The 23,222-nt window shown below is 41.1% G+C and overlaps 2 protein-coding genes across 6 annotated transcripts in view; both read left to right on the plus strand.

The window, feature by feature from the left end:
* The window catches only part of LOC132239709 (ribonuclease 4-like), a 195,621-nt gene extending 186,703 nt beyond the window's left edge, over positions 1–8,918 (plus strand). For 4 of the 5 annotated variants that reach the window (XM_059706426.1, XM_059706437.1, XM_059706456.1 and 1 more), the window contains exon 2: positions 7,646–8,918. In XM_059706426.1, the coding sequence (XP_059562409.1) occupies positions 7,663–8,100 (438 nt within the window). In that variant the 5' untranslated portion in view covers positions 7,646–7,662 and the 3' untranslated portion in view covers positions 8,101–8,918. The remainder of the gene's footprint in view (positions 1–7,645) is intronic. The other variant, XM_059706415.1, reaches the window with a different exon arrangement.
* The window catches only part of LOC132239660 (ribonuclease 4-like), a 122,269-nt gene that overhangs the window by 48,492 nt on the left and 50,555 nt on the right, over positions 1–23,222 (plus strand). The window lies entirely within an intron of this gene.

Below are 23,222 nucleotides of genomic sequence, written 5' to 3' on the forward strand. Positions count from 1 at the left end.
ATTATATTTACTTTATGGGTTTATTTGAGTGTCTGTGACACACTGCCCCTGGGAAGTGTGGGTTCTACAGTTTAGACTGAAAACTCTTGAGAGATGATGGTAGCAATTGTCTTCTTTTCCTTATTCGTTTTTTAAAAAAACACTTTATTTATTTAATTTTTTAATCCTCAACCAAGGATATTTTCCTATTGATTTTTAGAGAGAGTAGAATAGGGAGGGAAAGACAGAAATATCGATGTGAGAAAAACACATTCATTGATTGCCTGCTGCAGAAGCCCCAACCAGGGCCCTGGCCAGGAAGGAGCCTGCACCTAGGCATATGCCCTTGACCTGAATCAAACCATTCTTTGGTCCACAGGCTGACATTCTATTCACTGAGCCAAACCAGTTAGGGCTTATTCTTCTGTTCAGGAAGATGTTAAGAAATCATTAGAGCCAATTATAAGGTCTTTGGCTTGAGGAAAGTTCTAAAGAAGTTTTCTTTGTTGTTGTCTATCACATAGTAACATCACTTGCCTAGTGTATAACAGTCTATGTACATTTATAGGGAAACTAGAAAATATTCTCTGAGAATAATCCACATTGTTTCTAAGAATAAGCTCGAATTCTTCTTCCTCTAATCTTCTATAAAAGTTAACCCAAACCCACTTCAAGGAATTGCATTGATTCTTCCATGCTCCTCTCTGTATTTTCTAAATAGTACATAATAATTCCACCTTTAGCCACAAACCAACTTAGTCTTGGAGAACTATTGGTAGATCTGTCTCCATTCACCTCAGGGCAAAATTGCACTCAACTGCTCTCCTTATAGCCAGCTGGTTTATTGAGTTCAATACCTGGAATCCTGACTTTAACAATCTGCTGATTCGCCCTTTCTTGGGTTTAGGGTTCATTAGAAGTCCCCCTTTGACCTCTTTGGTCAGTATACCTCAGTTGGTTGAGCATCATCCCATGCACCAAAAGGTCGCTGGTTGGATTCCTGGTCAGATCAAAGCCCTGGTGTTGGTTTGATCTCTCATCTGGGTGCCTATAGGAGACAATCAATAGATGTTTCTCTCTCACATCAATGTTTCTCTCTCTCTCTCTCTCTCTCTCTCTCTCTCTCTCTCTCTCTCTCTCTCTCCCTTCCTATCTGATTAAAATCAACAAAACATATTTTTTGAATTCCATCTTTTTGATAGGTCTCCTATCTTATTGTCTCGTCTCCGTGAACTGGAGCTCCTATCCCTTCCCCATGGATGCTACACCTACTTTTAGGGAGGACTTGGGTATATTTTAATGGTCTCTGTGTGCCAGGACCCAGCACAGCACCTTGTACCAAGAGGAACTTATGTAATGTTTGTTATGCAATTAATTAACAAATGTATGAGAGTGTGAATGGATATTGCTTGCTATGACTGATAGAAAGGTAAATACTCAGTGAGTCTTAAGGGATAGGAAAGAATGTTTGTGGCTGGAAGTTGTGTTCAGGAAACTTAGATTGATTTTCCAAAGGAATGGGTTGACAAGAAATGTGAGATTAATGAGGAAAATAAAATATGCAATTTAGGTGACTGAGGGCACCTGTCCTTTTAGCTTAATTTGCCCTATCATGCCTTTTGACCTTGGCAGGAGCCTTTGTTAATAGAGATGATGATGGGCCTGGGTCTTCTATTGCTGGTCTTCATGCTGGGTCTGGGTCTGACCCCACTGACCCTGGCTCAAATGACAACAGTATAGACTCTTCCTGGCCCAGCACTATGATGCCAATCCAAGTGGCCACAATGGCAGAAACTGTGAAACCATGATGAGGAGATGAGGCCTAACTTCACTCTGCAAAGACACCAGTAACAACATCAAGGTCATCTGTGAAGATGAGAATGGAATGCCTTACAGAAAAAAAATTCAGAATAAGGAGGTCTCCTTTCCAGGTCACTACTTGCAGGCATAAAGAGGGTCTCCCTGGCCTCCCTGCCAATGCACAGAGACACATCAGGGTCCAGAGACATAGATGTTGCCCTGAACATGGCTTGCCTGTCCCTTTGATGAATCTTTATTCCATTCCTGGCATTTTCCCCACACACTACAAAGCAGTGGTGACTACATTCATTGCCAGGGGCACAGAAAATGAGCTGCCTTTTGTTTCTGTTTTATAATATGTTAATAAATAAAAATGTCTCTGAAATCAGTTAGAATCAAAGTCTTCTCATCAATTCTTGGCCTATTGATTTCTTTCCCCATTTTCTCTACTCAGCTGCCCCCAGAGAGGATGGCATGGAATACAAATGCCCTTTTCCCTATCAGTTAGTGCCTTCTCAGGCAATAGGGAGGTAGACTTCCCCTTCCTGTGAGTGGAGGGATGGATGTTAAATTCATCTTACAGAGAGAGATGGGAAATTCCAGGGCTCATGGCTGCTAAGCAAAATTTTCAGGAGGGGCAAATTGTCCTGGCTGTCAAATAAGCCAATATTAGTTTTACAAAAGTTGAGCTTTGAGGAGTAGTTCTTAGAACTAAATAACAGCAGATTAATTAAACTTTCTATCTACCACCCTCTTAATCTCTCTCTCTCTCTCTCTCTCTCTCTCTCTCTCTCTCTCTCTCTCACACACACACACACACATACACACTCCTGCATGAACACCAAAATTCACTCCTAGTTTGCACCTCTTGTCTTAGGCAGGAGGTAATTTTGAGTTGGTTTGACTAGACTGCTCCCAGGGTATTCTCCTGGTTATAAGCATAACCAATGAACATAAGACACTGGCGGGTAGGGGAGGCCAGGGGATTGTCAAGGGCGGGGAGGGGGGGAAGGACACATATGTAATACCCTTTGTAATACTTTAAGCAATAAAACACACACACACACAAAATAAAAAATTTAAAAAAATTGATAACTTTACATTATTTTCTCTTTAAACTTTTACTTTATCAACGGATGTCAGGCAACTGTGAAGTCTTTGGAAATTTCTAGAAAGATTCCAAGCTTATCTTTTATTCTTCTTCCTCTATATTTGTTTTCAAGTAAACACATACTTAGGTGAATAGACACTTTCTTTATGAAATAGACTAATCAATTCACAGATTTAATGGTTAACTTCCCCTTACCTAATTTCTATCAACAGGTGCCTGAATATTTTATTTATAATTTATAAAGTGGTTGTTAGTATATTAAAGTTATGAGTGGTCACTAGTTTTTCTGTCTTGTGAACATATGACTGTACTAGTGACGATATTCACAATGGTGCCCTCTCCTGCTGCCTATATTGCCCTGAAATGGACCAAAAGCTTTGCTTCTTCAATACCCAGGTCATAGATCAGTGTCCAGGTGCCACCTGGGAGAGCCCAGACTCACTGGAAGTATTTAAATTTATGGCAGAAGAAATGGAGAAGTAAATTACTGGTGCACACTCAGCACATGGATCTTTCTTCCTTTAGTGAACCTATTTCAAACTCATATCACTGTCATTTCCTAAGAAAGTAGGAAGAAGAGTTTTCCAAACCTCTCTTAATAGAAAATTTACCTTATTGTAAAATCTCAGAAATCCCTTAGGAAGTGAGAAAGGCTCAGATTTTGGCAGAATATTTGGACCCTTTTCTCAGGTTCTCCAACCAGTTCTTCCACCCTGATATGATGCAAGATGACTTCCATAGAGATTATTGACCTACTCAAGGCCACAAGTATGGACCATTATTATATTGAGTGCCATAGCTGTGAAAACACATATCTTCTCCAAAAATCTGCTTAGGGTATTATCATTGGATTCTCTGCTCTGGTGTTAGGGCAAATGGCTGTTTCTTAGGAAATCACATAGCAATGGAGTGGGGCTGCTTGCTGACCTGCTGATTAAACTAGCAGCTGGGTAGCCAATCCTAGCACTTTTTGCTCTCAGTCTCTTGTGCTCTCACAACCTAAAGCTGCTTAAAATGAAATGTCATGTGACAGGCAAGTCAGTCTTTATCTCAATGAATCCTTTGAGGAATTAAAGTCCTGGTCAACTTTGCAAGGAAAAGAAAACAAAAACCTCAAAATGCCCAAGCCCTTTGAAGAAAGGTGATATGCAAGGAAGAAAATTCCACTCAATGTGAAGAGGAAAATTTTCTGTAGGACACAGTATAAATTCTAGTAGCTGAGATATTTCAACTTAAAACAGCCTTCTAATTTGCAGGTACTCTACACAATAAGGGAGAGGGGAATAATACATGTCTTGGTGTAGTCATTCATTATTTTATCCAGATAGAAGGAAGCAAAGGAAACCAAGAAAAATAGATTGCAAAAAATGATCATTGCCAACACTTACTGAGCACTTATAATGTACCTGGCATAATGATAAGTACTTAACATTGATTTTATCATTTATTCCTCATACCATCCCTAGAGGTAGGTATTATTATACTCACTTATTTATGAGGAATAATGCTGAGAGAGGTTAAGTAATCTTCCCAAGATCATATAGTTAAACTGGTAGAGCTAGTTCTTTGGGATCATAGTATCATAATAAATTCTTATTTAAAATCAATGTGGTAGAGTGGAGAAAGCTTTTGGGTCAAGCTCTGACCAAAAAGTATGTGTTGGGATGGTTAGGGAATCATTTCATTTTCTGTTGTAGCTAGAGTCTTGAGATACACCCATTGGTGGCTACATTGGACTTCTGTTGGCAAATATTTGTTAATGTCTTGTTAAATCAGTTGGTTATTGTGGCTGAGGCTGTGGGTTTGCTCTTGCATGAATAGTTTAGGTCTTCTCTGTAGCCAGTTATCTTTCTAAATCATATCTTGGACACCAAGAAGCAAGATGAGAAAAAGATAAACAAAACCATGCAAAATCAGAGGAGCAAGATTAACCATGCAAGAGTAAATTTGTTGAAAATAACCCAAAGTACATTGTTGTGATGAAGTTATTACCCAAGTGCTAAGTGTACCTTCAGAAGTTCTATCCATTAGTCTAAGGATGAGGAGTTAATCAAGCATCATGTCTCCCTGCTGCTCTTGTTCCCACACTGTTCACTTCTCTCTCTTCCTAAGTCCATATCTCATATCTATAGCTGTAGGCACTGAAATGTGACCTAGAGATTTGTAGCCTTTTGTATACAAGCAAAAAGTGGCTGTGAATATAAAAGGTAACATTTTGAAGAATGAAGTTATGTTTGAAACTGGTATGCAGGTCCCTAATCAGCCATTTCAGTCACCCAGACAGTGTGACCTGCCATCATGAAGCAGCATCTTTGATAAAAGAGGACAGTAGTACCCATATACATCACACCAGGACTTCAGCTACAATCAGCCTTTGGACTGCATATGTAGAAATGGGCCTGCATGAACCTCAAAAAACTGTCCTTTCTGTTTGGGGTTGCTCACTTCCTGTTGAGTCAGAGATTAATTTTATTTGTTCTAGTACAGCGATTTTCAACTGGTATGCCCCAAGAATTTTTAAAACCTGCAATACCTTACTATTTAGTCAGGGGCACTGACCTCTTTTCCCTTAGATTGTCAAATTAAAAAATGACAACCAACACAATAGCTGCATGGTGTGAATGAATCAAAATTATACCTATTTATTTTGTCAGCTTGACAGATAATATATTTTTTGGTGTGCTTCAGAATTTAATAATTAATTTATGTGTGCCATGAGATGAAAAAGGTTGAAAATCACTGCTCTAGTGAGTCAGCCCTGCCTCATTGTCACGGTCGAGATTCAGTTCATGAGTTCATGCCAATCCCAAGAGAGACTGTCAGATGGCAGCATCTAGCTTAGTGGTTCTTAACCTTCCTAATGCTGCAATCCTTTAATACAGTTCCGCATGTTGTGGTGACCCCCAACCATAAAATTATTTTTGTTGCTACTTCATAACTCCAATTTGGTATTGTTATGAATCATAATGTAAATATCTGATATGCAGGATGTATTTTTGAACGACCCCTGTTAAAGGGTCGTTCGACCCCCAAAGGGGTCGCTACCCACAGGTTGAGAACCACTGAAGCTATTCGGTGTTGGTGAGCGATTCTCACTTCCACTCCTCCCCTATTCCACCCAGGATTAAACTCTGTTGCTAGAGAGAAGCAACTCTGAACATAAATGTCTTTAATATCCTGATTATTTGGGCAGTGGAAAGAGAGAGGGAGTAGAAGATGTGGAAAAGGCACTGATTTTAGAGTCAGATAGATCTGGATTCCTTCCTTTCCTAGATCAATAGAAGCAATGTTCTGACACTATATGGCAATGCTTTCTTTGTTGTAGCTCTGAAGGTTTTTGTTTAGTTTTTGTATTGTTTTTAGAAAAATATATTTTATTGATTTTTTACAGAGAGGAAGGGAGAGGGATAGAGAGTTAGAAACATCCATGAGAGAGAAACATCCATCAGCTGCCTCCTGCACACCCGCTACTGGGGATGTGCCTGCAACCAAGGTACATGCCCTTGACCGGAATCGAACCTGGGACTCTTCAGCCCACAGGCCGACACTCTAGCCACTGACCCAAACTGGTCAAGGCTTGTGTTGTTTTTAAACTCTATAAAACTTATGTTTATTTTCCACTGCCAAAAGTGCCAAAAGGATTCTGCAACTAGAGACAACAGAAAAATAACAACAGCTATTGACAAGATAGACACAGCATGAAGGATACATGCATGATGATGGAATGTATTACCAAGGCCTAGTTTTTGGTTGTGCATAGAAACAGCAAAGAAAAAAGACAGTCTAAGCCCTCTTTTGTGGAGATTGTGCTGTTGAGATTTATTTTTTAAATGTCTTTTATCAGTCAATTCCACAAGCCATTTTGTTTCATTCGTTCACTAGTTCACTCAACCAATATTTATTATCTTCAGAACACTTTGGCTGGATACTCTGGGGTTTTTTTTCATATATAGGATTAGCAAGATTTCCAAAAAGACTTGATTTTAATACCATTAAAAGAATGCCAACTGGGTGAAAAAGGTGAAGGAACTAAGAAGGACAAATGGCCAGTTTTAAAAATAGCCTTGGGGATGCAAAGTCAGCATAGGGAATATAGTCAGTAGCATTGTAATAACGACATATGGTGTCAGATGGGTGCTAGACTTACGTGGTGATCACTTCTTAAGCTATAAATCACTATTTAGTATACCTGAAACTAATATGTCAACTGTAATTGAATTTTTTTTAATTTAAAAAAATAGACACATGAGAGGAAAGGCTAACCCTAAACATTACTCTATCCTTTTTTCCCTACACCTTCCTCAATTCCCAGATGTCAGGAATTAAAATCAGTTCACAAACTCTCATTGGCACATCCTATCTATCCAACCCTTTGGGAATCAGAGTCTCTAGGGAACAAAACACTCTCTAAAGATCACAGACTAGATAATTTCCTCAAGAGACCCACAACTCCAGTGTCATTTGATCTGCCTCTTCACACCCTGGCCACACAGGACACATACACCTGGGCTTCCACCTGTCAGTCTCGGCCCTGAGTCACCGTCTCTCTATGAAAGAGTGAAGCTCTTGCTTTCGGAGATCATATTTGCAAACTTTTAACTCTTGGGGAAGCAGTGATGAGAAAAGTTGTGAGCAGAGAAGTGAGGAGGAAAGAGTAGACTGTAGAGTTGGAAAATATCAACTTGCCATTCTCCACACCTCTCTCTGGTGTCCATTTCTCACCTTCCTTTCTCCTTCCCCTTGGTTTCTCTCCAGGCACCTCCAAGGCAGTGATGGCTCTCCAGAAGACACTTTCATTGCTTCTGCTCTCGCTGCTGACCCTGCTGGGGCTGGGGCTGGTGCAACTTTCCTATGGCGAGACTATGTACGAACGATTCCAGCGGCAACATGTGGATTCTAAACAGAGAGGTGTCACCAGCTTGTACTGCAACACAATGATGCAAACAAGGGGGATGACTAGGCCTAGGTGCAAGCAATTCAACACCTTCATCCATGCAGACATCGGCGCCATTAATAACATCTGCAGCACCCCCAATATCCGGTGCAAGAATGGCAGGATGAACTGCCATGCGGGTATAGTGAGAGTCACAGACTGCAGGCTTACAGCAAGTTCCCCGCAAAACTGCAGATATGAGGGCAGGGGCAGCTTTAGGCATGTTGTCATCGCCTGTGAGGGTAACCCCCTGGTGCCTGTGCACTTTGACAGCTAGATACTACTCTGAAGGGGTTATGGCCCCGTGGTTGACCTTTTACTTATTCCTTGAATAGCAATGAGTAATGCATTTGAGCTATCTCAGGCTCTGCCTCCTCTGCTTATTACTCCCTTTTCTCTGTATAATCCATTCTGTTAAATGCATCAAAGAAAAATGGAGACATAAACCTATAATGGGACTGGGCTTTCTGGAATAAAATGTTCGATAAACTCTTCTGCTTCCTTTTATAATACTGGTCAGCTTAGCTCTCTCAAATCCTATCCTCTGGAATGTAGTCATTATATGTATGATATAGCATTTCAAGGATTTTAAGGTGCTTCCATCTCAGTTATCTCATTTTAATACCACTACACCCCTGTGGTGCAGATGTTGTTACAAAAAGGGCCCAAAGTTAAAGGATTTGCTGAAGAACATGAAGATAGTGGAAAAGCTGACACAAAAAATCCATTCAAAAAAAAAATTCATTTCAACTGGCTAATAATCCAGGGCTTTTCCTGCTTCATCACAGGGAGTGCTTTAAAAGTAACTGCTTTTTGATATTCTCAAAAGTCAGCTGTTGGGGGAACCATTAATATTTAGAAATATGAACTGGCAAAATGAGAGCTCTGTCTGTATAATTTGACAAACTTGTTTGTAACTAATAAGATTAAGAAATTATACAGGACTTTCTTTTCCTCTTCACAAACTTTTGAATCACTGTAGTAAGTCAGAGTATTAACAACGTACTAAGACTCACTCACTCTTCCTGACTAGAAAGGTTTTTCATGTTTTCTTTGCAATAAAGAACTCCAACCACAGATACCTGTGAAGATGGTGCTGTGGTTCTTGTGTGGAATTTTTTTCTTTTATCCTCTTTTAATCCTTTTCTAGTTTATAAACATGCACCAACAACTTAATAGCCTCATAAACTGGTCCTGATTGAAACTATTGGATCAATGACCACAACACAGAAATATTTATGTCATTTACTAAAGACAATTCTCTTACCTCTCCCTTTTCCCTTTGATTATTTTGAAACAAATTGGGGAACAGAGATATATGAAGACACTAGCAGTTAAAAAATGAAAGTATGTATGTGAGAGAGAGAGTGTGTGTGTGTGTGTGTGTGTGTGTGCACGTGAAAGGACTAAACTGAAAATATTTGAATTGCACCAGATACACATTATTTATATTTAGAGTGTGCAACCTGATTCAGTATACATTTGCATTGTGAAAGAATCACTACAATCAAGCTAATTAATGTATCAGTTAACTCACATGGTTACCAAAAGTGACCCCATTTTGGATTGTTTTCAACCATTCTTTTCAACACTACTGACCATCATAGCTTAGCCCACCAGTTTCTTCTGACTACATATTGCTTTCACACCATTGTAAAGTTAAAAAACCATAGGCATGAAAATCCTATATAATAAAAGCGTAGTATGCAAATTGTCCCCTCGACCAGGAGTTCCTCGGGGAGTTCTAACAGGGGTCGGGCCCAGCTGGGGGAAGGGAAGGAGGCCTCTAGCCTGCGGCAGCAGGCGGCTGGGGGAAGGGAGGGAGTATTCCCTCCTGGTCAGCAGCCGGCAGCCAGCAGCCACTAAGGACCCTACCAGTGCACGAATTTTGTGACCTGGACTTCTAGTTTATAAAAAAAATTGTGAATCATGTTTGCTAATCCATGTCACCAAACTAAAACTTAACAACTAACCAAATTTCGGCCTCTTCCAGAGGTGGAATTGTAACCCACTCAATTTGGAATTATCTGATCAGCACTGGTGAGGTAATTTGGCTGATAAGACCCTCTGCCTTCCCCTGAATGAAGGTGCCCTTGCTGAAAATAATCCAGGCTTCTAACTATGTAGTCCCACTGTGCTGGGCTGCATATCTGGCACTTTGGCCAGGCGGGGCACGCTGTGCTCTCTGTTCCTAGGACACATAGATAGGAAGGTAGTCACTGCACTGATGCTGTACTGTGTCAGGAACAAATTGTGTAAACAAGGCTTTGTAACTAACTTTGTAGTTTTTTGTAAATAAAAACGCTGTAACTCCTATAGTCGACACTGCAGTTCAACCCTTGCTTCAACAGGGTGCTGTAACTGTAGTCGCTGGCCAGCTTAATAAAGGCTCCTAAATCTTGATCTGAGTCCCTGGTGGTCATCTCCGCGGGTTGCCCCATAACATTTGGAGGCCCCAGCAAGATCCACTCTGGCCAAGTTGCCGGTGGACACCCTGGATGCCCCAGGCGAGGACACTCCAGTCTCCCTCCTAGGTTCCAGGGTGGCGGAGTGTTTTCCTCCCAAAACTCCAATCCAAAAATGATGAGCCACCTGGACCTCCAGCGGGGAGGTAAGAATCTGGTATCTGTCTGTGGAATGTTCCCTTTAGGACTCAAAAGAGGGCTGGACACAGCGGAACCTCGGAGTCTGACCGCCCAGACGCTACGGCATCTGGGGGTCCTAGTCTGGGCAATCTTAGATTGCATTTGTCTGGTTTGTTTTGTCTTTGTTCCTTGTTGTCTTTGTCTTTGTCAAAATGGGTCAGGGTCAGTCGTCTTCGTCGACCCCCTTACAATGTTTTCTTGAGAAATTTCAGGACTTCAAGAGACATGGAGAGGACTACACCACTCCCGTTAATTATTTTGACTTACAGAAATTTTGTTTCATCAGGCCCACTCCAAGTGAGTGGAAGGGGAGCTTGATCACCTCCCTGGAAGTCAGCGACTTCCTCAGGCAAATTAATCAGGAATCAGTTGGACTGTTTAAACTCTCAGTAAATATCTGGTAGAAGTAAAAAACTCGGACTTTCTGGTGTATGAATGTAAGTGTGAGAGTCTGTGTGAAGCAAAAGCTACTTTGTGTCGTCTGGCTGTACACATGAGAGTATTTGTTCTGTTGTTTAATTTGTTTAAAGATAGGGCAAACCCTGCTTTAAGGAGAAAAAAGTAGAGAACTTTTAATTGCTTTCCCCGATGTATAATTTTGCTGTGTTAGGTTAAAATTTTAGAAGTCTAGCGTTAATTTAAAGGTATAAGGTTACAACCCCAAGAAGTTTAAACAAAGGCTTAATAGGTTAAGATTAGTACATTTTCTCATGGCCTGTATAGGGTGAGGGAGAGGGACTGCTGGATTTTTATCATGTGGTCCCGAGACCTGCGACCTGCCTGTCCTTCCTGATAGATTTACAGTAGGTCTCTGTTTGGGACAGCATCTGCTCTGACTGGGGGAGGAAGAGAGCCAAAAACTGCTCCGGAGCAGGTGTGAAATGGGGTAGCGGTGGTAGGATTTGTTAGATAGGGTAGTAGGCTCTCAGCCTGCTGAGATAGAGGAGCCTTAGGCTGGGGGGCAGGGGGATAGTCAAAGAGGTCAAAAGTGGTAAAAGAGGAGAAGGATTTGAGCCTCTGGGGCTTAATGTAAAGAATGAAAATCTAGGAGGGAGAGCAGCTAAGGACAGAGTAAATGGTTAATGCAGAAAAGGGGGGGGTGTCGACAGGAAGAGCAGGGAGAGAGAGTATTTGTTGATTTTTACTTATCTGAACTATGCTGGACTCAAGGCCGCAAGCTGCTACTAAGCACAACAGGTTTTTCTCTGTCCTGTTTTGCTCTCTTTAACCCTTCCAATAATAAATTAGACTTATACAATATAATTGAAATTATATAAGGAAACAGTTCTTACCTGCTCTTAGTAATCTAAGAAATGCTAGCTGTTTACTTTATAGTAATCATTAAAGGATTGAGGTTTCTAAGAATAAGGAATTACTGAGTAGAAGGTCTGAGGCATAGTTATGCATTTTTAAAGGACATAGAAAGAAGGTTTAAAGGATAATTTGAAAGTATAAAATTTATAAAGGTTGTATATATAATAAGAAGGAGAAGAGAAATGTTAAAAAGGAAATTAATTAAATAATACAGGCCAGTAAGCCAGAAAGAGTAAATAATTTATATTCTGCCTCCCTAAACAGAGAGTAAATAGTTATGCCAAAGTACTTAGGGGGGACTGATAAAAGAAATCCAACAGTTACTGTTTTGTTATAACTCTGGAGAATCCATAAAAAGGACTGACAAGAAAAATCAAAAGATCTTAAGGCAGGTCAGTAGCTTTTTCTCCTTATATAATTCCTCTGAAATTTTGCAATGCTAAATAAATCATGGCAATACATTTCTTTGCATAAATTCAATAAGACCGGTTTCCAATAGTGGTTTTATTGACCGAAAACTTTGACTGGAGTGTCATCATTTAAAGAGCCCTGTCTGAGCTGTAAAGACTTGAAGCCAATTAGAGTGCCTCAGAGAAAGCCTGGTATCTTGCTTGGTAGCCCTGAAAATAGCTGGGGCTGGAGCATCAGGCCCATGCCCTACCATCACTGGTGGTTGGTCAGAGTACAAGGGGATCAATAAGGGCACCTCTGCATCCCTGCGGAACCCCCATGCACTCTGGGCTGCAATGAGTAGGAGGGCTACTGAGAAGGGCCTTAAAGCAAGGACAATGGGCCCAGGCAGAGCCACTGCAGGTGAGGAATTCACCTAACTCAGCAGATACTGCAGGCAGGCCTCATGGCAGCTAGATGGCTTGGCTTCCTGGCCCTATGGGGCACATTAAGATTCAATCATAAAATTCCAGCAAAGGTAGTCAGTTACCATTCTTGTTGTATTTATGCAAACAATCAGGCCAAATTGAATACAGTAAATAAATTAGTATTTTAATAAACAGAGGGATAATTTTAAGGAGAAAAGCTCTATTTCAATAGAGGTTATTAAAACTGAAATGTTTTCTTTCCCTCCCATCAGACCATTTGTTAGTTTGTCTCTGCCAGGTCAAAAGCCCACCTCCTTCTTGCCCAGGCCTCATCGTCCCTCTGACAGACAGCAGGGATCTCTTGGCTCTGAGAGAAAACGCCGTCCCTCCTCAGCATAAAGCTGCTACAGAAGAAATTCAACATCCATTTTCCCTGAAAGAATTCAGAGCCAGAATCCTTGAGGTAATATAGTAGGCAGTTAGACAGACATGAGCAGAGCAAGGACGATGGGCCAATTGGCACTGCCAGATGTAACTATGTCTTTCCACCTCTATGTATGTAAGACAAGGGGACTCCCCAGAAGCAAGAGGGAACTAGGCTGCAGACGACGCAGACCAGGAGGCTGCCCTAAAACCAGTGGGGCCTCTACAGATTCTCGTAACTCTTCCAGACCCTGAACTACCCATCTCACCAACTTACATGGAAACCCAATCTAGAAAAGCTGAAATACATAACCAATCTGTACTCAAGTCCTTACAGGCTTGACAGTCTACTCAGAAAGCAGACCAGAAGCACATCCAAGATACTTTGCCTGTATCTGGTTCATCCCTTCCAATCTGGTGACTCTGTTTGGGTAAAGAAATTTTCCACCCAAGGACTGACTCCTACCTGGAAAGGACCACTCCCATGGCAGTCCAGGTCGATGGAATCCTGATGTGGCTTCATCACACCCGGCTCAAGACAGCCCAGGCAAAATAGAGAGTCTAGGACTCTTCGCACCCTCTTGAGATTACTCCTGGCCCTCATTCTAGGCCCTTATCTTATAAACAGGCCCACTGACTTTATTCGGCAAAGAATTAATTCTATCAAGCTTATAGTCCTCAGGGGTCAATATAACTCCCTTCCCATCAATGACCCAAAAGAGTCAATGATTTAACTCATGTACATAAAACCAGTGGAGAATGTGCTGGGCTGCATATCTGGCGCTTTGGCCAGGCGGGGTGCGCTATGCTCTCTGTTCCTAGGACTCATAGATAGGAAGGTAGTCACTGTACTGATGCTGTACTGTGTCGGGAACAAATTATGTAAACAAGGCTTTGTAACTAACTGTACTTTTTGCAAATAAAAACGCTGTAACTCCTATAGTTGGAACTGCAGTTCAGCCCTTGGCTTCGGCAGGGTGCTGTAACTGTAGTCACTAGCCAGCTTAACAAAGGCTCCTAAATTTTTTTTTTTTGGGGCGGGGGGTTGGTCCAATGTTTGGTTTTTTTTAATTAAATCTTTATTGTTCAGATTATTACATTTGTTCCTCTTTTTCCCCCCATAACTCCCCTCCTCCCAGTTCCCGCCCCACCCTCCGCCCTCACTCCCACTGTCCTCATCCATAGGTGCACGATTTTTGTCCAGTCTCTTCCCACATCTCCCACACCCCTTTCCCCCCCAAGAATAGTCAGTCCATTCCCTTTCTATGTCCCTGATTCTATTATAATCACCAGTTCATTCGGTTCATCAGATTATTTATTCACTTGATTCTTAGATTCACTTGTTGATAGATGCATATTTGTTGTTCATAATTTGTATCTTTACCTTTTTCTTCCTCTTCCTCTTCTTAAAGGATACCTTTCAGCATTTCATATAATCCTGGTTTGGTGGTGATGAACTCCTTTAGCTTTTCCTTATCTGCGAAGCTCTTTATCTGACCTTCAATTCTGAATGATAGCTTTGCTGGATAAAGTAATCTTGGTTGTAGGTTCTTGGCATTCATCACTTTGAATATTTCTTGCCACTCCCTTCTGGCCTGCAAAGTTTCTGTTGAGAAATCAGCTGACAGTCGTATGGGTATTCCCTTGTAGGTAACTGAGTTTCTTTCTCTTGTTGCTTTTAAGATTCTCTCTTTGTCTTTTGCTCTTGGCATTTTAATTATGATGTGTCTTGGTGTGGTCCTCCTTGGATTCCTTTTGTTTGGGGTTCTCTGCGCTTCTTGGACCTGTAAGTCTATTTCTTTCACCAGGTAGGGGAATTTTTCTGTCATTATTTCTTCAAATAGGTTTTCAATATCTTGCTGTCTCTAATCTTCTGGCACCCCTATAATTCTGATGTTGGTGTGCTTGAAGCTGTCCCAGAGGCTCCTTACACTATCTTCGTATTTTCGGATTCTTTTTTCATTTTGCTTTTCCGGTTGGGTGATTTTTGCTTCTTCACATTTCAATTCTCTGACTTGATTCTTGCACTCCTCTGGTCTGCTGTTGGGTGTCTGTATAATATTTTTTATTTCAGTCAGTGTATGCTTAATTTCTAGTTGGTTCTTTACCACAACATCGAGGGTCTCATTAGATTTCTTGAGGATCTCACTACATTTATCGGCAGTTATTAGAAAATTATTGAAAGACCTTAAAAGTGTGGTTTTGAGCTCTATATCTTCCATTTCTGACATCTGCGTCCTGTTTCTTTGTCTCTGCATTTTTTATGTTTTCTTGGTGCAACCCCTAGTGGTCTTTATGCGCAGTCTTGTTATAGTTAAGCCTAGATTGTTGTAGGTAATACTGGCGGGGATTTGACCTCAAGGCCAACTGGCTGTGAGAATCAGCTGTGTCTGCAGTGAGAGAACTTCTGTCCTCTAGGGAGGTGCTAATCTAGCCTTTGCCTGAGGCTATCTGGCAAATGCCTCTGTACAAGGCTTGGGCGGGGCGGGTCGCACAGGATCAACAGGGTGGGCGGGAGGGAGCAGTTATGGCTGCTCTCAGTCCCGTCCCCAGAGGCTCTGCCTCTCAGAGTCCCAGCAACCACTGCAAACCTCGGAGAGAAAGCTGCCCTCCAGTTCCGACTGAAGCCAGACAATCCCGCTTCTCCCGTTTGAGTCTGGGTCCCTAGAGACTCTCCCAGAACTGGAGCTCAGGGCCTGAGCCTCTCTCCTGATTGAAAACGACAACCGCGCCCTCAGCCACCAGCCCGCTCCACGTGCACCTCCACACCTTTGTATTTTCCACACTGCGCCTCCTCTGAGTCTCGGTTTGCTGTTCTCTTTCCTTCTAGTTGAAGAATTTCCCCTAAGCCAGCTTTCCTGTGATTCTGGGTGATGTCCTTCCGTCTTTTAGTTGTATTTTTTGAAGTGGTTGTTCGAGGCAGCAAACTCCGGAGTTAACCTATGCCGCCATCTTGGTTCTCCCCCAAGGCTCCTAAATATTGATCTGAGTCCCTGGTGGTTGTCTCTGCGGGTTGCCCCATAAACCACCCTCTTTCTGCCTATAAAAACCTTCCATTTTGTACAACTCACCAAAGCACCTTTCTAGTTGCTAGATTGCAAGCTGCCCAATTTCTGAATTGTTTAATACTGCCAATTAGATCTTCAAACTTACTTGGTTAAATTTTGTTCTTTAACTCCTGCCCCCAGGGCCTTGCCATTCCTTTGTACCCAGAAGATTGTCTTTGATGTATGATCCCTTTGCTCCAGGCTCTTCTCAGAGTGACCCCCAGTGTTCTAAATGAGGAGATAAACAGGTGCACAGAGTAAGGCTGTCCCCTCTTCCTCCACCACTGCCAATCAGTTGGAACACTGCACTTCCCTCATCTATTCCTTTCTTAGCTCTAAGAAAAGGGAAAGGACCTGACTTTGCTCTTTAGAGTCACACACTAATGCCCATGGACCTGTGAAGGTGAGTATGGAATCTGAATAAGGCAAGTTAGAGTCAGAAGGGTTGGTACTGAGCATGGCTGGGGGAAAGGCACAAGAACAGTGGAAGGGGTTTGCTTGACCTTCTAGGTGGTAGAGTTGAGAATGCAGTGATCCAACTTGTAAGAAGCATAGACCCGAATTTAACTCAGCATTAATCTCACTAATTCAACCTCCCTCCCTCCCCAATAGTTTCAAGCATAATTCATTGAAGCAGCTTAAATCTTGGTCTTCTCCTCCTGATTAGGACATTTGAGCTAGGGATAGGGTGCCACAAATGAGAACCTGCCTATTCCTTATTCTGTGCCTGACAGAGCACTGGAGACCCTCAAAAGTGCTCTCAGGCAAATCCCATTAGATTCTCACAGGTCAGTAAGGGAGCTACTATTAGGCTCATTTGAGGACACCAATTCTGAGATATTGAGAATCAGGTTAGAGTTTCTGTAGGGCCAGGTTAACTCCTTGTGCTAACTGAGGACAGGGAGCTCGTTTAAAGGGGAGACTATTTCAAATATCTCTAGTCCCTGATTTTGACCAGAGTAGGTCCTGTGAGGGCAGTTTCAATCTTGGTACTTGGTTGCTTAAAACACTATTTCAAAACTTTATGATGGTATTCTTAATGGCAGATCAGATCATTCAGCATGATAATAATTAGGAAAATGGCCACAGAGAAGGCAAGTGGGCAGTGTGAAGTGCTACCATGTTTCAGGCAGGCATTGGGGAAGTGCTATGAGGAAGTCAAGATAAGATAAGCACCACTTGCAGAGTCGGTTTTAATTGCAGCCTGGGATTTCAGGGAGCCAAAGCTTCCTGCTTGGAAAATGTTTCCCAAGTCTACTCATCTTCTACATTCCCTTAAAGCAGTGGTTCTCAACCTTCCTAATGCCTCGACCCTTTAATACAATTCCTCATGTTGTGGTGACCCCCAATTTCATTGTTACAAATCAAACATAATTAAAGCATAGTGATTAATCACAAAAACAATATGTAATTATATATGTGTTTTCCGATGGTCTTAGGCGATCCCTGTGAAAGGGTCGTTCGACCCACAGGTTGAGAACCGCGGACTTAGAGGAACTTATTAAACACCCTTGGTTACCACACCAGTTTTTGTAAAGGCAAACTAGCTCAATCCCTTGGGGACAGAGGGATCCATGACTGCAGACTATAGGGAAAACCCTGAGCCTCTCCACTTCCCTCCTTCCAGATGATTTTGGCTGGCTCCTCACTCAGGCTCCTTGCCTGCCACACCAGAATCCAGAGTTGTCATCCTTCAACTCTCAGTCTGAAAGCAGTGCAGGAATGGCCGTGGCACTGCCCACCTGCCACAAAGCACACTGGCTCCAGGCCAGCCCCAGGACTCTGACTGCTCTCTGATCCCTTTAGAGGGGAATTAAGCAATGTTTGCAACATTAATATTTAACACAAATCTGCCGAAGGACTGCTGTTGCAAGTTACTGTCCTAGGGTGAAAGACAGGAAGTTGGGAGCTGGCTAAAAAGTGGGCTATTTGAGAATGTCTTGTTTTAGAGCAGCGGTTCTCAACCTGTGGGTCGCGACCCCTTTGGGGGTCGAACGACCCTTTCACAGGGGTCGCCTAAGACCATCGGAAAACAAATATATAATTACATATTGTTTTTGTGATTAATCACTATGCTTTAATTATGTTCAATTTGTAACAATGAAAATACAACCTGCATATCAGATATTTACATTACCATTCATAACAGTAGCAAAATTACAGTTATGAAGTAGCAACAAAAATAATTTTATGGTTGGGGGTCACCACAACATGAGGAACTGTATTAAAGGGTCGCGGCGTTAGGAAGGTTGAGAACCACTGCTCTAAGTAATTCTTTTTCTCTTGATTTTCTCTTATTTATTACAAAACCTAGTCTTGCATTCTGGTCAATTATCAAAAGTCTAGATATGCTTGGAGGAAACTATTTTTTCCTTGGTGGAGGAGTAAAGAATTTTTGTGATTTTATTTGAGCCAAACTCTTGACATATGCCAGGAAGCAGAACCTCAACAAATTGAGAAAATGCTCCGGAGAATGGTGGGTTACATCTATATTTATACACTAGTGTCCCAGTGCATGGATTTGTGCACATTGAAAGGAAATTAATTAGAAGAAATATTTTAATAACACTATTCTCCTTTTCTCTATAATAGAAGTGTCAACCAAATTCCCAATTGACAATGATAGATTGAAACACGTGTGCGATTGGCACCAACGAGAGTTTTATATGTATCGCACATGCATGAGTCAACATTTATTTTTAAATTTCCAGTGCATGTCATATGTGCTGGCTGGTCAGTTGGATGGTCAGACTGACATACAGTCGGTTGGTCACTTAGCCTTTTATATATAGAGAGGTCGGAGGATGAGTTATTTTTATTGGAATTATGTTTCTCAGGTTGCAAAGTCCCATGCCCCTTTACACAGTCCTGAAAGAGGTGTAGCTAGGGGTCCAGCAGAGCCAAAAGCAAGGCCAGTGTTCAGAGCCTCTGTTCTATGTTGCAGCCAGGCACAGTTCAGGATCAAGGAGAATCAGTCTATTAATCCATTGTGTAGAGACAACATGGCCATGGGCCACGGGGAGGAATGCAGGAGAATGCACCCCATGAAACAGGAGTCCCAAGAAAGCTAGAAGGCCAAGGGCCAGGAGCCAACAGAGAGGGCTCCTTTGTCCAGGAGTTTAAATAGTCAGGTTTCTCCAATTTGCATGGCCACACCTACTCTGGCCACTAACTTGTTCCCTGGTGTGACTGACAGATAAGCACCTTCTCACGTCAGTCAGACCTTACTGGGCATGTGTCCAAACTGCTTTTGTCCAGTCCCTTACCCATTGACCTGTGGGGAACAAATTTGCAGAATGTTAAATTACAGCTATCTAGCAAGGCTGTATAAAGGGCATGCCTATATTATCTAGTCTTCCCTTTATTCCTTTTCTGTTACCTAATAACCATCCCCCCTCCATGCTTATCTTCTTTCTCATCCCCTTAAGGTCTTCTTAATTAACAATTAACAACAAATAAGGTATCATTCATCTGAATGGTCATAGTCCCACTGTTACATACCTTAAACACCAGGTTCTTGAGTCTCCATGTTATAGAAATAAGCACTGAACTCTGTACAAGATCAGGCATATTGATTTTTTGCAGACAACTTGTACACAAGGGAGGGACCAGTAAAGAGAAGTTGAGCTATCTAAGGGGTTCTTGTGGATGGCTTATACAGGGGCCTTGGTGTGGATGTAGGACTTGGGAATGAGGATGAGATCAGTTATCCATGATCGATAGTCACTTGGTAATAGTTGATACCAGGGAACCATGAGAATGTTTCCATGGTCAGTGGGCCACTTGGAGGGCCTGTAAAATAATGTTTGCACAAATATTCTAGTTACTGATGCAGGTTGTGGGTCCAAGGACCTGAAGGTCTGAGACCCTCTGTGGGTTCTCAACTTCATACAGGAAAGAATTCAAACACAAGTCAGCACAGAGTTTAAAGTGAAAGTGAGTTTACTAGTGAAGCCATGAGACAGAATGAGTATTCCACAAATAGAACAGACTTCTTTACAAGAATTGCTCCCTGTATTAGGCTCATTTAATCAGGGGTTGGATATTCAATAAGAGAGGAAATATTCAGGATCTTCTGGGGAAAGAGGTGAAGCTCTGTCAGACATTTTGTGTTCTTTTATGGGCTTTCCATGATTGATCAGGGCAGTTCAGGGTATGTTGTTTAGCATGCTAATGTATTAAAATGATAGCATTTTGAGGGTAGGGATTACCTTTCTCAATCCTCGATGTTCCCTAAAAGTAACAATAAAATTTACTTAAAGTTTTAAGTCTTAGTTAAACTTAGTTTTATGTTGAATAAAAATTAATATCATACTTAATAACAATATTATTTATTGATGAAATTGAATTCCTTACTATTTACCTTACAATATCCATAACATTAAATCATGACAATGACTGACAAACACTAATGTGTACAGTGGCCTTGCATCTCCTTGGAAAGTTTGGGTAAGTCAGGTTTGTATGTTGTTGTTTTTAATTTTAGGCACAATTCCAGGTTCTCATGAATAAGATGGCTTCTCAATTTACTCTTGATAAGGTTCATGCTCGAAAATGATTGTTCAAATAAATATGTAGACCAGTTTAAGGAAAGAACAGCAAACGCTAGTTTTTCAGTCGATTATATGAGTCAGGAATACTATTCCAGGTGTTAAAAATCAACATATCTTCCTTCTCAAGGTCTTTCAAAGCAGACCACTTGTGCTGTGAACTAAGTTCACATTTGTGTTTCTCCAATATTTCTATATCAACACAAAGACGTTCAAAGTTTGAGCTCCACAGTTCTTTGGTTTTTAAATCCAGCAATTGCATTTCAAAGTTGCTAACGTCAATATTAAAGGGAGAAAAATTTAATTCTGTTACAGTAGCATTAAGAGGTTTTTTAACAAAGGCTAACATCGCTTTGCTGTCTCTGAGTTCCTGAAACCTGTTTAGAAAAGCTTCCCTCATATTTAAAAGTGTTGTTTTGAAATAGCAAATGTCAATATCAGAATTATTTTCTTGGCGATGTTTCAACAGGCTTGGAAAGTGAATCAAAGTTTCTCTTTCAAAATCTTGAGTAAAAAGAGGTAATTGGTTTTCGAATGAAATAACTTCTAACATCGAAAAAAATGTTTCATTTTATAATAATAAAGCCAACAACACAAAATAATTACAATTCTTTTTTTTTTTATTGCTTAAAGTATTACAAAGGGTATTACATATGTATCCATTTTATCCCCCCGCCCTAGACAGTCCCCTAGCCTCCCCTATCACCCAGTGTCTTATGTCCATTGGTTATGCTTATATGCATGCATACAAGTCCTTTAGTTGATCTCTTACCCCCCTACCTCCTGCCCCCCAACCCTCCCCGGCCTTCCCGCTGCAGCTCGACAATCTGTTTGAGGCAGCTCTGCCTCTGTATCTATTATTGTTCAAAAGTTTATAATGGTCTCTATTGTCCACGAATGAGTGAGATCATGTGGTATTTTTCCTTTATTGACTGGCTTATTTCACTTAGCATAATGCTCTCCAGTTCCATCCATGACGTTGCAAATGGTAAGAGTTCCTTCCTTTTTACAGCAGCATAGTATTCCATCGTGTAGATGTACCACAGTTTTCTAATCCATTCATCTACTGATGGGCACTTAGGCTGTTTCCAGATCTTAGCTATGGTGAATTGTGCTGCTATGAACATAGGGGTGCATATATCCTTTCTGATTGGTGTTTCTGGTTTCTTGGGATATATTCCTAGAAGTGGGATCACAGGGTCAAATGGGAGTTCCATTTTCAGTTTTTTAAGGAAACTCCATACTGTCTTCCATAGTGGCTGCACCAGTCTGCATTCCCACCAGCAGTGCACAAGTGTTCCTTTTTCTCCACATCCTCTCCAGCACTTGTCGTTTGTTGATTTGTTGATGATAGCCAGTCTGACAGGTGTGAGATGGTACCTCATTGCTGTTTTGATTTGCATCTCTCGGATGATTAGTGACTTTGAGCATGTTTTCATATGTCTCTTGGCTTTCTGGATGTCCTCTTTTGAAAGGTGTCTATTTAGGTCCTTTGCCCATTTTTTGATTGGATTGTTTATCTTTCTTTTGTTAAGTTGTATGAGTTCCCTATAAATTTTGGAGATTAGGCCCTTATCAGATATGTCATTGGCAAATATGTTTTCCCACACAGTGGGTTTTCTCGTTGTTTTGTTGATGGTTTCTTTTGCTGTGCAGAAGCTTTTTATTTTGATGTAGTCCCATTTGTTCATTTTTTCTTTAGTTTCAAGTGCCCTAGGAGCTGTATCAGTGAAGAAATTGCTTCGGCATATGTCTGAGATTTTCTTGCCTTTGGATTCTTCTAGAATTTTTATGGTATCCTGTCGTACATTTAAGTCCTTTATCCATTTTGAGTTTATTTTTGTGTATGGTGTAAGTTGGTGGTCTAGTTTCATTTTCTTGCATATATCTGTCCAATTTTCCCAACACCATTTATTGAAGAGACTATCTTGGCTCCATTGTATGTTCTTGCCTCCTTTGTCAAATATTAATTGAGCATATTGGTTCGGGCCGATTTCTGGGCTCTCTATTCTATTCCATTGATCTATATGCCTATTCTTGTGCCAGTACCAGGCAGTTTTGAGAACAGTGGCTTTGTAATACAACTTGATATCTGGTATTGAGATCCCACTTACTTTGTTCTTTTTCAGGATTGCTGCAGCTATTCGGGGTCTTTTTTTATTCCAGATGAATTTTTGGAAAGTTCGTTCTAGATCTCTGAAGTATGCTGTTGGTACTTTACTGGGAAGTGCGTTGAATTTATAGATTGTTTTGGGTAGTATGGACATTTTGATGATGTTGATTCTACCAATCCATGAACACGGTATGTTCTTCCATCTGTTTATGTCTTCCTCTATGTCTTTTTTCAATGTCCTGTAGTTTTCTGAGTAGAGGTCTTTTACCTCTTTAGTTAAGTTTATTCCTAGGTAGCTTAGTTTTTTCGGTGCAATGGTAAACGGGATTGTTTTTATAATCTCTCTTTCTGAAAGTTCACTATTGGTGTATAGAAATGCCTCAGATTTCTTGGGGTTAATTTTGTATCCTGCTACATTGCCAAATTCATGTATTAAGTCTAGTAGCTTTTTGATGGAATCTCTAGGGTTTTGTATGTATAATATCATGT

This window comes from Myotis daubentonii, chromosome 1, assembly GCF_963259705.1.
Source record: "Myotis daubentonii chromosome 1, mMyoDau2.1, whole genome shotgun sequence".
NCBI classification, from domain to species: Eukaryota; Metazoa; Chordata; class Mammalia; order Chiroptera; family Vespertilionidae; genus Myotis; species Myotis daubentonii.